The sequence below is a fragment of the Mus caroli genome, unplaced genomic scaffold (genome assembly GCF_978045245.1).
Source record: "Mus caroli unplaced genomic scaffold, Mus_caroli_1 scaffold_17, whole genome shotgun sequence".
Lineage (NCBI taxonomy): Eukaryota > Metazoa > Chordata > Mammalia > Rodentia > Muridae > Mus > Mus caroli.
Genome location: NW_028227272.1, coordinates 89,453,221 through 89,470,422, shown reverse-complemented (window position 1 = coordinate 89,470,422; position 17,202 = coordinate 89,453,221). Strand labels below are relative to the sequence as shown.

The 17,202-nt window shown below is 48.4% G+C and overlaps 1 protein-coding gene across 1 annotated transcript in view; it reads right to left on the bottom strand.

Annotated features, from left to right (window-relative positions):
• Window positions 1-16,921, bottom strand: part of Clic6 (CLIC family member 6) — a 45,651-nt gene extending 28,730 nt beyond the window's left edge. Inside the window, exon 1 of the mRNA XM_021185242.2 lies at window positions 15,483-16,921. Within this exon, the coding sequence (XP_021040901.1) occupies window positions 15,483-16,586 (1,104 nt within the window). The 5' untranslated portion in view covers window positions 16,587-16,921. The remainder of the gene's footprint in view (window positions 1-15,482) is intronic.
• Window positions 16,922-17,202: the final 281 nt, after the last annotated feature.

Sequence of the window (17,202 nt, the reverse complement as noted above, 5' to 3'; positions counted from 1 at the left end):
CTTGTGCATCCTCTAAACCAACAGTGCACACTGGATACCCAGACGCTATCTTTACCCAAACCCACAGGAACACCATCATCTGTGGGACCCTGGCCCAGAGAATTCTTTTTCCTCAGTGGGCATCACAAGAAGAGAGAGCTGAGGAGGATGAGGTTGTGCCCCATCTGGCCCACATCTTGGCTCAACAAAAGAAAAGTTACTCAAAAAACATGGGACTAGGAAGACAGTGTGGTCAGGCAAGTGCTGAAGACTCAGGCAGGAGAACCCTGGTTCAATCCCTAGAAAGTCACTCGAGAGCCCGACTCAGTGGCACACACTTGTCACCCCAGTGCTGAAGAGTTTGGGATAGGCAAATCCCTGGGGTTGGCTGGCCACCTGGCCCAGCCTCCTTCACAGCCACAAATTGCAGTGGGAGATCCTGTCTCACAAAACAAGGGTAGGGACTGGAGAGACACTTTAGCGGGTTAGAAGCACACAGTGCTCTTGCTGAAGACTTGCATTTCTTTTCCAGCATCCACATGGGGTGGCTCACAAGCCCCAGAGAGATTCCACAGCCCTGGCCTCTAAGGGTGGCTGCATACATCTACCTAAACACACAAACACACCAGGTACAGGCAAAAGAGACAAGAGGGCTTTGGGAACAAGACTGAGGACGAAGCTTTCCCTGGGCCCTCATTTTTTAAAAAAGTATTTTTAAAATTCACATTATTTAAAGAAGAGGAAGAGGAGAAAGGGGAGGGGAAGGAGGAGGAGGAGGAGGAGGAGGAGGAGGAGGAGAAGGAGAAGGAGAAGAAGAAGAAGAAGAAGAAGAAGAAGAAGAAGAAGAAGAAGAAGAAGAAGAAGAAGAAGAAGAAGAAGAAGAAAAGAGAAGAAGAAGAAGAAGAAGAAGAAGAAGAAGAAGAAGAAGAAGAAGAAAAGAAGAAGAAGAAGAAGAAGAAGAAGAAGAAGAAGAAGAAGAAGAAGAAGAAGAAGAAGAAGAAGAAGAAAAGAGAAGAAGAAGAAGAAGAAGAAGAAGAAGAAGAAGAAGAAAAGAAGAAGAAGAAGAAGAAGAAGAAGAAGAAGAAGAAGAAGAAGAAGAAGAAGAAGAAAAGAAGAAGAAGAAGAAGAAGAAGAAGAAGAAGAAGAAGAAGAAGAAGAAGAAGAAGAAGAAGAAGAAGAAGAAGAAGAAGAAGAAGAAGAAGAAGAAGAAGAAGAAGAAGAAGAAAGAAGCCGCATCTTTAGGGGATGAAGGAGGGGTGGCTCAATGGTTAGGGATGCTTGCTGCTCCTCCAGAGAACCAGAACTCAGCTCCCAGGACCATGTGGTGGCTCCCAAGTGTCTGGAACTGCACTTCTGGGGATTTAATGCCTTTTTTCTGGCCTCCTAGGGCTCTGGACTGAGACACTTGGCACCTGGGACCCAGCAGCAAATCTTCAGAGTCAAGGGGACCAAGACAGCACCACAGGAGAAGGCAAGCCCACTTGGATGAGCATCCACTCCTGAACTTTATGCTTTTCTCCCTTCCTGACAGGGATTCTGGTCCCCTAAAGAACACCTCGCACCCCATCCATGATGGAGAATGTTCCTGAAACACAGCCCAAGTCTACACACCTGTCCTTGCAAGGGAACTGGATAGAAGCAGGAAGGTTTAGAACTCATCTCATTAGCTTATCAAGACACCCATGGGCGTCGGCAGCAAGAGCTTTATTGGTATTTAACAAATCCAAAAGTAAGTCACCCAGAGTAAGGCGAACCAGAGGCTTATAGTCCTGAAGATCTGGACTTCTGGCTTCAACGCGCTCTTACTGAATTCGGAGACGGTGAGCATCAGCAGAGGATCGAGAATCCGATATAAGTGGAATGAGTCCAGTCTGTCTATTGACCTTTTCACGGAGACAGTGCTATAGAGAATTCTCTTCTTTGACTAGGTCCAGAGAAACGACTTTTGTGTCAAGTTCAGAGGAACCCAAAATTGGTGAGAGAGGTCCTACGGAGCCTGGGTGCTCCAACACACTCATAAACCACATAAGGGGATAACAGACAAGGTGACGTAAAAGCATGAGACGTCAACTAGAACATCACACACACTGTCTACACTCGCCAACTAAACACTACTGCTGGGGAGCGGGGGCTGGGGCGGGGGGGCAGTGCACAAGAACACCTTTGCCATGAAATAAATACAGGGCTCTGGGGAGAAGCTGACCTCACAGACCTCAGAATCTAACTCCGCAGCTCAAATTCTAGAATTTCTATCCGTGAGTCTCTCTTCCGGGCTGATGCCAAGCTGTTCCCTGGCATTACTGTTAGGTGACTCACCACCATGGCCCCCTCCTCTCCCTCTTGGTACCCCCTGCTCTAGCTTTGTTCTGCTCAGCAGCCTCTGTCTCCTGTCTTCCTCCACAGTCTGTACCTTTGTCAACCTCTCCTCTCTCTCAATCAGGAACAGGATGGACCCACTGGAGACCTGAGCAGACCACCCTGAAGTTGAGAAAGAGAGGGAAGGACTGGTGTAACCCAAAAAGATGTCTACAGACCACCAGGAAAGTCTGGTTTCTTTAGGAAGAGGGGATGGGGACAAGGGGAGTCGGGGTGGACCCTCATTAACAGCAAGAGAAACCAGTTGGCTCTGTGTCCCTCTGACCTATGTCTGCCCCGTAGTGGGGCAACAAAGTGACCAACAACAAGCAGCCAAAGAACTAAGTAAGGAGCTAAGAACTAGAAGGGTGGGAGTCTGCCCTCCTGGGGTTGGGGGGGGGGGACTATGGTGGCCTCAAGTCCCCACCCTCGGGACTGTGCATTGTTCGGTTAGACAAGCTCACCACACACAAATACTATGGGGCACCCTTCTCTCAAGGCCATAAAGGGAAGAAATAAAAACTGTCCTAAGTAAAGATAGGTTTATTTTAGAAAAAATGAAAAGTGGAGTGGTATTTCTTCTCTCTCTCAAAAGTGAGCTGTTGACAAGGCTGTCGAACCCTGTGTGGCGGGCAGCCATGTGCACCATCTGTTCATTGTTGGTCAGATGTGTCTGCACTGGGTACTTGGGTATTCTGCACTATTAGGACAAAAGTTCCCGCCTCCCCCTCTCCCCCCTCCCCTCTCTGTAACTCAGAACTGGTTCCTAAATACACTTTAGTTTTCAAGACTATGAAACTCAGACCTTTGCAAACAGCCCCCTAACCCTAAGTGTATCCTAAACTGTGCATAGTGCTTATTCTTGTCAAATGCTGTAGCAATTAATTTATTATTAGCAAGATCAAGGGGTTGACCCACACAGCTTAATTGTCTAACCACATAGCTTTCAGCTTTCAAATGCTTGGTGCTGCTGGTGTTCCTTGTCACAGCAAGCAAAATCAAGTCATGAAAAGGACGTGAACAAAGAGAATGTCCTCCGACACCCACACCCCCACCTTACGTGAATTAAGCTTAGAAAATGCAGGGCTATTTTTAATCCTTAGTTAATAATACGGCCCAATACCAGCCGGAGCTTTTACACGGAGATGAAAAGCTTAATTCCTTGTAAAATTCTCACAAGGAATTATTACAACAAAGGAACACCTTGTTCCGAAAGCCTGCTTAATAACGCAGTCCACTCTTACACACCCTGCACTGTGGGTGCTTGAATGACGGAGTATTTCAGTCTCTAGACTGACTCTGAGAGGGAAATATGCAGAAATCAAATAGGAAGGCTGACAGTGACAGAGCCACCTCCTCTGCACATCTCTCCACCACTACCCTTGCCCACTCACTCCAGTCCCCCAACCCCAGTCAGGGCCCTGCCTTCTGCTCTGCCTCTGTCGACCAGCCTAGAAATGACATACCCTTACACGTCCCCATCACTGATTGCCATGCAACAGACTCTCCCAGAGTTAGGAATCCCAAGTCGCTGCTCTGCTAGCCCTCATATTTTAGAAGTAGTATATGTGTGCGCGCACGCGCGTCCTGGTGAACACATGCCACAGCTCGAGAGTGGAAGTCAAAAGACAGCCACCAAACCCAGACACTATTGCATATGCCAGCAAGATTTTGCTGAAAGGACCCTGATATAACTGTCTCGTGTGAGGCTATGCCAGTGCCTGGCAAACACAGAAGTGGATGCTCACAGTTATCTATAAGATGGAACACAGGATCCCCAATGGAGGAGCTAGAGAAAGCACCCAAGGAGCTGAAGGGGGTCTGCAACCCTATAGATGGAACAACAATATGAACTAACCAGTATCCCCAGAGCTCGTGTCTCTAGCTGCCTATGTAGCAGAAGATGGCCTAGTCGGCCATCATTGGGAAGAGAGGCCCCTTGGTATTGCAAACTTTATATGCCCCAGTACAGGAAAAAGCCAGGGCCAAGAAGTGGGAGTGGGTGAGTAGGGGAGCAAGGTAGGGGGAGGGTATAGGGAACTATCCGGATAGCATTTGAAATGTAAATAAAGAAAATATCTAATAAAAAAAAGATGGCTCCTCCCCAGTCTGTTCTCTCCTGCCACCTTGTAGGATCCAGACATCCACCTCTGGTTGCCAACTTTGCACAGCCATCTTGCCAGCACTCTCAGGTCATTCAGATGCAGCTTTCCAAGTGATGCGTGTGCCCCACGCAGCATTGACAAAGTCACTGGGTAGTCAGCGGGTGTGTGGGCTAGCTGTGGGAAAGATGATACAGCTTCACACGGGTGTCCAGTGTCCTGTGGACATAACGGTAAGGCAGGATTTGGCTGGGACCATCAGATTTCAGAAAGGTTGGAGGGGGGGTCTCTCCAGCATGGGGACCTCAGGATTATCAGTGAATGGGCGGAAGTGATCCCCAGTGGTAAAAAAAAAAAAGCACATAACACAGAGACAGAAAAATAAGGGGTCAGCAGCCTGGGGCTGTCCTTGGCTTGGCCTGTGTACACATTCATCTCTTAACAATGCATTTGGCAGCCTTGGACCTTTGCCTATACATAACGCACATACCTAGCAATCTGTGAGGGACCAAGGACAACCTCTCACACACACACACACCTGAATTGATCTAACTGATTTTAACTATGGACATAAGTTGTTGCCCTTGGCAGCCCTTTAACAATGCCCCATTTCTATTCAAAAGCATCCTAAAACAAACATGAGAACTACAGACAGTGGGCCAGTTCAGCCTAGCAAACCATGTCATCTGAGTACACTTTTAGGGAATCCCCTATTTGCCTCATGCTTGTCTACCGTATGCATAACAGGGTGCACATGTGGCTAAAATCATATGTACCATGGGAAGAGACATGTCTTGCGAGCAAAGGTTTACCTAGTCCAAAACCATCCGTCAAGACGCAGAACTACCCATGATACACCCCATGGGCTTTCAAACTCCTGCTCCTCTCAAGCCACACAAAGAAAGGTCAGCATCATTGTGACCTTTGGGTAACCTCCCTCATGTGATCCGCTGTAATAATGTCTTCTTGCTACTCCTGCAATCTGTTTGAGCATTTGCTTCAATTCCTTGAATAAGAAGTACCTCTTCGTAAAAAATCTGGAAATACCCAGCCTGGACCTGGACCACCAGCAACAGCATCATGGGTGTTCGATCCTACCAATCACCCTGTGGGTCATGAAGGTCCAATCTTATTCAGATTAAGGACAATCAAAGGCTACTTCTTGGTGGCCAGCATGTCACAGAAGGCAGACTTGTATTGAATCCATCACATTGAAAGATTCCACACTCCATCCTTGATGAACCTGAGCAAGCCAGAAGACATTGGCAGTGTCTACCTGCAGTGGGGTTGTGTTCCTTACGGTCAGCAGCAGGAAGGGCTACAGGCACCACTCACCTTCGCCACCCCAGCATCCACAACAGACCTTCCACGTGGCTGCCACTGACGTCTCAGAGTCATGGCGCATCCGCTCAGGTGTCAGTGAACAAAGGCCGGCCCCCTCCTCTCAGGTGGCCTCCACCCTCCAGCTCTCTTAAGGATTGAATTCTGTTTGGAGAGCTAAACGATGCCAAGGAGCCACTGAGAGCAACCTAAAACTTCGTCATCCTGACTGATTATTCATGGGAGCAGAGTGGAAAGCTTCACCCTGGAGTTCAAACAAAGAGAACCAAGTCGGAGGAAAGATTACATCTTCCCAGGTTTCTTTGAACTCGGCTCCAAGGTCCTGACATCAAAGGCATCAGAAAAAAAAGTGTTAATTCTCCGCATCTGCAGACCAATAACGCCTTTGTTCTGGGAAGCTCCAACACACATGATGCCTGTGATGCATCCAGTACCCTGGCCATCACTCCAAGGCTACATCAGAGTACTGCATGTGCCTCAACCCAGGACAGGAACAACAGTGGCTGGCTCTCATTCCTCATGCCATCATCCCTCCATCCTATGGGGGCTTGAAATACAGTAGTGGCCTGTTGGGGACAAGACTGAGGACACAGTGCACTTCTCCTGCTGGGTTGGCTTGTCCAGTGTTCAGAAACAGGAGAGCAAAGCACAGCAAACATTGAGCACTCAGCAAGATGGCTCCGGGTCTCTCCCCCACAATCCCCACCCGCTCCATTTGTCAAATGTTCCCACTAATGAAAGCCAAAAGGAGAGCAAGGGGGAGTGCAAAGGCACTCCCTAAACCTTTAAGAAGTTACAAAGACAACAGACCAGAGAGCACTTCAAGATCCCAGCCAATGAAGTGAGGGGACCTGAGCACAACCCCAGCCCACACTGATTCCCTAGCACCAAGGACAAGAAATACCAAGAGAATAGGTCACCCCAACACTAGGGCCAACACGCACCCAGGAAGGTAATCAGAACACACATGCATACCAGCAAAGGCCTTATTCCTTTAGAACAAAAAATCAGGAAGAATAACAAGTCCAAAATCAGACCAAGGACCTACATAATCAGTCAAAGAAACCGGAGGCAGGAACCTTCAGATGGAGAAGCACCCTCACCTGTCTGTCAGAAACAGAAACCCAAATTAAATAACAATACCATTATTTTCCACCTTTCAGATTCAAAGTGTTCGATAACTCAGGACCTGAGTTGGAGAAGGCCATGGGGAAAGTGGAGTGCCCACAGGACATCGAGAGAAGGTCACATAGCACATCTGTGAGAAGGAACATTAGTAAGGGTTGTCATATTCTACGCATGCATCTCTTTTCTCCTGGCAATTCCGCTTCTCGGTATTGCGACGTGCCTAGAAAGATGTTCAGTACTCGGTTCTGGTTGGGGTATCAGAAAAGGAAAGCACCTACATATCCATGCATGGAGGGCTGATTAAACCGTTCACCATCATCAGAACACTAAGATATCTTCAACAAGCACAAAAGATGATTTCTAAGAAAATGCCAAACCGTGGAAACTAAACGAGCAATGCATTTCTTGTGCGCTGGTTTTTGTGAGAGACGATTAAAGCTGGAACTGACTTTTGTGATATGTATCTGTAAGCATCTTGGCTTCCCCTTTAGAAGGTGGGCGATGCCAACGCCACTCTCATTGAAGGATGAGTTTGGTAACTCTAGTCAGAGGAGTGAAGTAACGTAGACGTCACACCTTCATTTTTTTTGAGTCAGCTCCTGTGTATCACCAGCCGGTCTGGAATTTGGTATGTAATGGAGGCTGATCCTGAGCTTCTGTGCTCTGCATCTGCCCCCCAAGTGCTGGGATTACAAGCGTATGTCACCACAACCCACGTGCATGGTGCTGGGGTTCAAACCACAGCTTTGAGCATGCCAGGCAAACATGCTGCCAACTGAGCTACACCCTTGCCACAACACCTGGGGCTTTTGAGAGGAAACCATAAAGGCATCGTGGCTTTTACTTTTATGTTCCTTGGATTCCTAGTCTAGCCATCCCCATACAGCAGGCCGGAAGACACTAACATGGAGTAACCTAGTCCCACACGGCGAGGAGCTGAACCTCCCACCGAGAAGCAAGTGAGTCAGCCATCTTGGAAGGAGGTTCTCTGCCTCTGCCAATCTTTCATCCCTAGCCAGACTCCTGACTACGACCCATGCAGGATGCTTCAAACATTCCCTTGCCCAAGAAACTCTGGGCAATAAATGCCTGGAGCGCAAAGATTCTAAGTGTTGGCACAACTCTTCAGAGCAATTATTAGCAAAGCCACAGAGAGGGATTTGCATACAAGTTTGACATGCACAGGTGTCTCTGGCATGATCTTTAATAGTTATCTCTAAGGAGGGAACCTGGGAAGCTCATACTCAGAGGTAAAAGACTCGGTTTACATTGTATTATATATCTCCATGTTCACCTTTCCGTATACTAATTTTTAAAAACATGCAGAGAATGTTTCATGGAAGAGCCACATAGACTGCATACACCGGCTGTTCTAAACTTTATATGGGCATCTTTAATCTATATTTTATTTTGACCTTACTGAAATCAAATCGATGGAATCTGTAGAGGAAGTGAATGTCTAATACTAAGGGAGATGCCTAGTGTCACGGCATTTCCTGCTCACTCTGAGAGAGCCCAGGCTTCCTTATTCTGCAGTCTGTTCCCTTGTCTCCCTCTAAACCAAAGCCTAGCTTGGTGCCACTGGCGGTCCTCTCTACCTCAGGTACTGACCCAGAGTGGCTGTCCCTAGAGGTCAGCAAACCTTAAAGAACCCAAAGTAGATATTTTAGGTGGTGAGGTCTACAGTTTCTATCACAACGACTCAATCCTGATGTCACTGAATAAAAGCAGTTATGACCAGCACTGTGGGGACAATCATAGCCAGCGCGGAAAACCTTTATGGGTGCTGAGACCTTAATTTACCTTCTTCTCATGGCTCTTAAAAGAGTTTCTTCTGCTGATCAACCACTTAGTAGTGAATAGGCTAGTCTTGGGTTTCAGATGCACAGATACTAAACCAGCTTCTTGTCTCACTGCTCTGTGCCTGAGAAAAGGCTGCTGGTGGAGGTGGCATAGGCCAGCTCTAGCCAACGGGACAGAGGGGAAATCCACTTCCAGGTAAAAGGGAATAAGGAGTGGGCCTGAGGAAAAGGCTGAGGAGAGGCCTCATGCCAGACCTCTCTGGTGAAGGTCTGATGCAGGTGGAAAAGGCCATCTATCTATAACACAGGGAGAAGGGACACAGAGTGTCAGACTCTTGGGTGACAGTGACAACTGCTGCATCCTATGTCTTGTGTAAGGGAAAGGAAGCTGTCTTAGCCTCTTGTAACCACAACTGAGCCCACCCCTTCTGATATTCCTCTCATCAGTCACCACGGGTTAGTGCTGCTCAGAATAAAAGAGTTGTGGGATAGACTCAGCTGCCCAAATCTAGGCCAAGCATTTTAGGAAAATTTGAAGAGTTTGCCCTGGAGATTACCAGGTACCTGTTACGTGTGGAGCAGAAAGGAAAATGGTTGTGTCTACCCAGCTATGATGTAATAGGAAGCTGCTCAGTAGAGAGAGCCCTGTCTTCAGGTCCTGCTACCTGCACCCCACCTTCCATCCTCACACCTCCTCCCCTACACCAGCGTTCACTGGGGTCATCATGTGCTTCGTGACGTGCTAACAGCTGAGAGAGAGCAAGCAGCTGCCGGGTCTCTTCCACACCAGCTTCCAGCCCCGTGGAGATGTTCCATCTGCATAGCATATAGCCTTATTTAGTACCTCTCCTCCACACTACATCATCTGCACAGTATCCATCCTTTATTCTATACAAGCTCTGAAAGGACAAGGACCTTCTTGGTCTTCTTGGTCTTCTTGGTCTTCTTCTTCTTCTTCTTCTTCTTCTTCTTCTTCTTCTTCTTCTTCTTCTTCTTCTTCTTCTTCTTCTTCTTCTTCTTCTTCTTCTTGGTCTTCTTCTTCTTCTTCTTCTTCTTCTTCTTCTTCTTCTTCTTCTTCTTCTTCTTCTTCTTCTTCTTCTTCTTGGTCTTCTTCTTCTTCTCCTTCTTCTTCTCCTCCTCCTCCTCCTTCTCCTTCTCCTCCTTCTCCTCCTCCTCCTTCTCCTCCTTCTCCTTCTCCCTCTCCTCTGTCTTCTTCTTCATCTTCTTCTTGGTCTTCTTCTTCTTCTCCTCCTCCTCCTCCTTCTCCTCCTTCTTCTCCTCCTTCTCCTCTTTCTCCTCCTCCTTCTCCTTCTCCTCCTTTTCCTCCTCCTTTTCCTCCTCCTCCTCCTCCTCTTCCTCCTCCTCCTCCTCCTCCTTCTTCTTCTTCTCCTCCTTCTCCTCTTTCTCCTCCTCCTTCTCCTTCTCCTCCTTCTTCTCCTCCTTCTCCTCTTTCTCCTCCTCCTTCTCCTTCTCCTCCTTTTCCTCCTCCTTTTCCTCCTCCTTTTCCTCCTCCTCCTCCTCTTCCTCTTCCTCCTCCTCCTCCTCCTCCTCCTCCTCCTCCTCCTCCTCCTTCTTCTTCTTCTTCTTCTTCTTCTTCTTCTTCTTCTTCTTCTTCTTCCTCTTCTTCTTCTTCTTCTTCTTCTTCTTCTTCTTCTTCTTCTTCTTCTTCTTCTTCTTCTTCTTCTTCTTCTTCTTCTTCTTCTTCTACAGTATCAGTGTGACCCCAGAATTTAAGTGCTGAAATTTTGGTCTCCAAATTTACCTGTTAGTAGTATTTGGAGGTAGGAACTTTAGGAGAGGGTTAGGTTTAAGTGAGGTCATAGGGTGGGGCACTCGTGACAACATTGGTAAAGAGGAAAGAGACTTTAGCTAGATCTGTTCTGTCCCATCCAATGCTACCTCTGGCATGCTATGACACAACCACCCAGGAGCAAACACTACGCTCTTGGACCTCCCATCCTCCAGAATCATGAACCAAATACACTTCAATGCTTCATAATAACACAGCATCTAGTATTTTGTTATGGTGACTTCAGGTCTTTTTTTAAAAAAAAAATATAGCTTCTAAAACATGAGCCAGTGTGTTCTCTGATTTTAACCCAGTGTCCAAATACAGAACTTTATACATCCTTAGTTAACAGGTCATCCTAAAATCCAGTACATCCCCTGAACCCAAAGCATTGACCAGAATTTGGGATTTATGTGGCCCTTCCCTTCTTAGGTATTGTCTACCTATCTAAAATGACAGGGAGAAACACTTAGAGGATCTAGTGTAGTCTGTCTCAGGTGGCTTCAGGTGCTCCCAGAGATGGAGCAGCTGAGCATGCTTCACTGTGTGAAACCTGGGCCCTAAGTGAGACCTCAAGTGAGAAGCAGGGGCCCATGCTGAAGGGCAGGAGACACCACTGCTCCTCTAAGGCTCAATGACAGAAGCAATGGCATGTGTGCACAGGGCAGATGGAAAAACATGTACCTAAACCTCAAGTCTCAGCATCCATAGTCCTAAGGCTGAGATGTCCCCAGGGAGGACTCAAGCCATATTCATCTTTCAAGGGATGCTGGACTGGAATCGTGGGAACCTAGGATTGTGTGTAGAACTTGATTCTCACTATAAGTCACATTGAAACCATCAGCCATCAACCTGAGCACTCACCTCTCATCACTGAAAGCAGAGACTGAGTAGGGAAGGGATGGGGGGTGATCCTACTGCAGGGCCAGTTTTAAGGGTGGAAAGAAGTAGACCCCATCTCATTAAGGTAAGTGAGGGGTGCGGCCACCCATGTCCTCCACCCCCACCGCAGTGTGCATACACGTGCTGTGTCTAGTTGTAGGAGGAGAGCAAAATCACACATCCTCCTTATCACTCTGCTCATTAACGCTGTACTGCTTTCATGTATATCATTTTCAATCCAGTTTTATGAGATAATCCTAAAACAAACAGGGAAGGCCATTGTTTTCAGGGGAGAACTGAAGTTGTGCGATGCATACTTGTTCATTTCCTTTCAGAACACATAGTGCTCACACTGTTGGGAAAATAACATCTCTCCGGGACGTTCCCTAGAGACTGAGCTTCACAGAACAGGTCTCAACATGTTCCCTCCAGGCAGAGAGGTCACAGGGAGCAACAGCCTACTGGTCGACCAGTAATCTCTAAGAAGCAGGTCCTGGCATGATCCTATCCAGCTGTGTAGTGTGGCCATGCTTGACAGACTTTTAATTAACATGTTTAGTTTTGGCACTTCTGATGACATAGACAAAAGCCATGTCTTTCTTATTTTTTTTTTATTCTACTAGATTTATTTCACTTAAAGAAAAAAAAAAAAAAGCCCCAGCTCTGATGGTCCATGCAAACCCACAGGCTCAATCACACCTCTGTGTTCTAGTCAAATGTGAGCTGTTATAACTTAAAGTTCTTAAACTCCAGCCAAGGGTCACTCACTGGTCAGATGGAGGATTTTTTTAAGTCATGTAAATTTTGTCATTAAAGCCATATCTCAGGCTCCCCCAGTCCTAACCTTGCCTCTGAGAAATCAGGCTGGATTTGAGGAAGCAATGTTCTGAGCCACACTTCCCTGGTGACGAAACCTCAGTGGGTATTTAGTTTGTTGATTTTCTTTTCCAACCCCAACCCCCACCGTGTGGTGTGAAGTTACCTTTTCCAGTCCTGAATGGAAAAGAAAAATGTATCTCTTACTACATGTATTTTATATATATTTGGGGATCACCCTATAGTCTGGTGACCTCGTTAATACTTCTTTAAGGGAAGAAAATAAAGATAGTCAATGATTAGCCATTAATTTGACACACAAAACCCCAGGGAGTCTTCCTTGGCCTGCTGCTGCATATGGCGATAGCTCCTTTACAAAACCACATCCTTGTATATTTATTGAATCAAACAAATGACAAGTTAGAAACATGATAACTCTGAGGCAATCTACCAGATGGTCAAGATCATAAGCTGACTTAGTAATGACTTACTAGTGATATTATTAGTCCATATAATTGGGTAGACAACTTTCTAGTGCATGTTATAATGAGTAATAGTTAAATAGATTTATATGAAATAATATATACAATTACAACCAATTTATTTCTTTGTTAAAAATAAGAAAAGTAGAAAAGGCAGAAAGGTCATGGACAGAACACAGGCAAAGTGCAGCGTCTGGAAGAAAGACTTTAATTAACAATTCTGGGGAGTCAACAGGTCATCTAGGTCCCAGAAAAACCACCATGAGCATGCACCTGACAACAAAGCTGGTCAGTGGGTCACTGTGGACTAGGAAGTCCCCATGCAAGGAGGCCCCAGAAGAGCCCAGACACGGTTGAACTGGTAACAAAATGTGATTCTGTCCTAACTTTGGGGTTTACCAATACAACCTTACAACTCTGTGACTCTGGAAGACCCCGTGGTACAAAGGTTTTTTTGTTTCCTTTTTGTTTCTTTATTGCTTTGGGTTTCATTGTTTCTTCTTTGTTTTTCAGAGAGGTGGATTAGTGGGATAAGCCTTATGGAAGTGAGGCAGGTCTTTTTAATGGCCCTAAGAGGCTACCCAATCTCACTGTTGGGAGATCCGCTTGTTTTCTTAAAGGAGAGGAGGATCAAGCAGAGAGAGTCACGGCTCATCCAACCCATGTCCCATGTACACCCACTGTGCGCAAGCTCCATTTCCAGCCACTCCGACCTTTGCCCTAACCGACCACCTTGGAACAATAGTCGCAATGATAGTTGCTTGAGGTTTCACAACACTCTCATCCCCATAAACTGAAGATAGTTCAACACCTAGAGGGAGGTTCCCTTAAAAAAATGGCAGGGTTAGAATGAGGGAGAACTCCTTGTACCACATCACAGAAGCTGGGGGGGAGGGAGCAGAGGCAGGGGAACACCCCCTGACACTGCTAATGCTGAGCCAGGCACAATTCCAGGGGCTTAGCATGACCTATTCCTGAGACTTCATAATAACCTCTAGGGGAGGGAGCTACGTTATTGTGAAAGGAACCAACTAGTACGGAGAAAGTGACCAAGCCAGGATTTGCTCCAGATCCACTGGCCAGTGTCTCATTCAAAGCCTCATCGTTTCCACACCTGCAGTCTGCACTAGGGACCTAATGATACATTTAATCTGCCCAGGGAGGAGGCAAACACAGGTGAAGTCCTCAGGGACTCCAGCATGCTGCTGACAGGTGGAGGCATGGTCAGGGCAATGGTGCAGGAGACTCCACTCGGGCAGAGAGTAAAGAGGGTGCACGCCTTCAAGGCTGGGAGAATCAGGAGTGTGGCTCTCCCCTGGTACACAGTACCTTCCTACAGCCGCCACTGCAGTGCCATTGGTGACACGGGGACCCCACAATGCTAAGGGAAGGCCAGAGAGAAGAAAGGAGGCAAAGAACTGAGTCCTGAAGGGCTTGCGCCTGGGCCAGGAGGTTGGATTTACTTGCAACTGTGTGATAAACAGAGTAGTGGGGGGTCAGGTAATGATGCAGAGGAGCAGTTCACTACATAACTGCAGGCCAAGCAGGTTGGCCGGGATCATCACACAGCCACGTGACCAGAACAATGCAAAATGTCCTCCTAAGGGAACAGACTGGAGCCACCCTGCTCCTGCACGCCAATCTCCACAGAACTAGTGAAGGACTGTGCCAACATGTTGGACTCCACCGTTTTCGCCCTCTCCTAAGGTCTTTAACATAGAGCTAGTGTGCAAGGAGCCATCTCACTGTTTAGAAGCAAGGGCAGATCTCAGCCATCTCAGATACTTGGTTAAGTCCTGATGTTAATCTCCTGGGAACATTTTTCTTTTTACTTATTAAAATCTCAGCCAAGGGGGTTTAGACCGTCTGTAAACGTGAAAGGATTTCTGAAGGATTAGGGTTCATTGGACATGTAACACATTCTTCACCCTATTATCTCTAGCTTCCTGGGGTCTGACCAAAGGTCCCCAGGAAGAACTTTTTTCTTTTAGACAAAGCTCTTGGTGTGAGCCACTGCTGGACTTTGTCCACTTTTTTTTTTTTTTGGAAGCCTTGTAAAAGTGCCTGTTTACACTCAAAACTTCCTCCTCATGTGTCTACAGACTCTTTCAAAAATGAAATCATGGCTTTCTTCCTGATGGAAAGGGAGACGAGAAACATATTACTCAGACAAACGATGCCCAAGTCTCCTGCATCCTCAAATCTGCCAAAGTAAACCTTAAAATGTTCAATAAACAAGACAGTGTATAGGAGACTTCCCAGTGTCCCCTGGACGAGGTTTTGTTTTGTTTTGTTTTTTCAGCTGAAAATGCTGGGCAGCTCTGGGCCTCTGGGAGTTAAGTCTGGGAATTCTCATGTTGAACCTACCTGTTCACATTTTTTCACTCCAAGGATTAAAGCCTTCTTTAGCTGAAACCGTTTGAATACTAATAAGGCTGGTCACGTTTTTGTTTTCCTCCTAATTCTTAGGACTAGAAGGGCCAGTTAGGATGTTCAGGACAAGGGATAGTGGAGTGTCGCCAAACACACACACACACACACACACACACACACACACACACACACACACACCCCTGACTTCCAAACCTTACATGGTTCATGCTACCGACTCTTGAGATGCTGGGGATGGTCCCTCATAAGTGCTAGGCAAACCACTAACCCATTCACAGTCCTAACTCTTCTGAAATCCTAGCTGTTCCTTCTGGCTGACTGAAGCACTTGAGTACGGTTTTGGTTCTGTGCTGGCCCTAGACCTAAACCGACTGGGCAGTCGCATACTCGTAGGCCCTGGGGGCGCGAGATTTACCTTGACGAAGAGGGTGATGTCGTGCTCCTGTCCCGGATCCCCCTCCTCCAATGCTGGGCCATTCTCCCTGCGGCCATTCACTCGCCCCAACTCTTCTCCACCCTGGCCGCTGGGCTCCTCAGCTAAGTGGTTGCTGAGCTCTGCCTGGGATTCCTCCTCGTGCCCGGTGGATTTGGCCTCCTCTCCATCAAGGCTGCCGTCGGGGGGCTTCTCTTGGATGGCCCCCTCGCAGGGTTCCTTCAACTCGGGTTCTGGCCTTGCTTCTTCCTCCCCGGTCTCCTCCTGGAGCCTGCCCTGGTCCCCATTCTCATGAGCATCTACTCTCGCATCCTCGGAAGCTGCTTCCTCGGACCCGTCTTTCCCTAGGGTCTCCCCTTCCCCCGCGGTGTCTGCAGCCGAAGCGCCCGCCAGCTCCCGGGACTCGTGCCCTCCGATCTCTGCGGCTACAATCTCAATCGCCTCATCCTGGGGCTGAGGGCTGCTTTCCCCTCCACCCTGGGGCTCACTCTCCGACCCAAGTGGCCCTCCTGCGGGTGCCTCTGTGTCCATGTTGTCCCCTGCAGGTGCCTGGACTTCTGGGTTGCTCTGCAACCCTAGCGCGCCGCTTCCCTGCGCTTCCTGACCAGATTCTGCCTCTTCCCCTGCCTCTGAGGCCGTGGGGTCCTCGGGCTCCCGGCGAGCGTCCCCAGGGACCTCGGGGGCCTCACCCTGAGAGTCTAACCCAGAGCTCATCCCCTGCACCTGCTGGGCGCTTGGCGCCTCCTCGGCTCCCTGCGGGATCGCGCCCTCGGGGTCGCGCTCCGCAGCCTCCGCTTCACCTGGAGCTCCGCTGGCGCCCGGCGTCTCGGTCTCAGGGCCGGTGCGCGGGTCCTGCGCCTGCGCTCCCCCAGTTCCCCCGTCCTGCCCACAGCCTCCTTCCTCCTTCCCCGAGGCCCTGGCATCTACGCCCGCCCCCAGGTCCCTAGGTGCCTCTGCAGCTTCCTCGCTCGCTTCCCGCCCCTCCAGGTCCGCAGCTCCTGGCTCTCCTGGTCCCTCGACTGTCGCACCTTCGGGTTGCCCCTGGGAATCCGGAGCGACCTCCTTGGGCTCCGTGGCCTCAGCCATGGTAAAACACCCTTCCTCGACGCTGCTCAGGGTGAGGGGCAGGGGCTGCCGTGCCCCCTCCGAGAGGACACCCCACTCGCGGCTCTAAAAGCGAAGGTTTCGCTTGATGCAAAATCTAGAGGGCCCCAAGACTCTATGTCCCTTTTCCCTGTCTTAAGGTCTTTCGGCTCTTCCTCAAGCGTTCGTGTTTCTCCTAAATTCGCGCCCGGACCCCAATCCTTCTGTGCAGGCCAGGGTGTGGGGCTAAAGAACTCAGCTTGCCTCTTGAAGTCTTTCGAAGAGATGGGCTGGTTCGCTGCGGTCTCAAGGGTTGACCAGAAATTCTCAGAGCCAGTTCTCCCCTCTTAGGGCTTGGGCGGGGTTTGTCTTCCCCACCTCCTAGCCACTTTGGGTGGCCTGGGAAGCTAGCCAATGACAGCCTTTCTGTGGCTTTTGTGGATTTTAATGAAAAGACTGATTTTACTGGCCACTTTAGCGTTTTCTGGAACAGCTTCAAGTTTCAGAGCCATTTAAATCACGGTCACATACTTCAGTATTGGATTCCCACCTTACCTCACTTCACCATGAAGGTGACTCTGATGCTGAGTGGAATAGACCCATCCCATCCCTGCCTCAG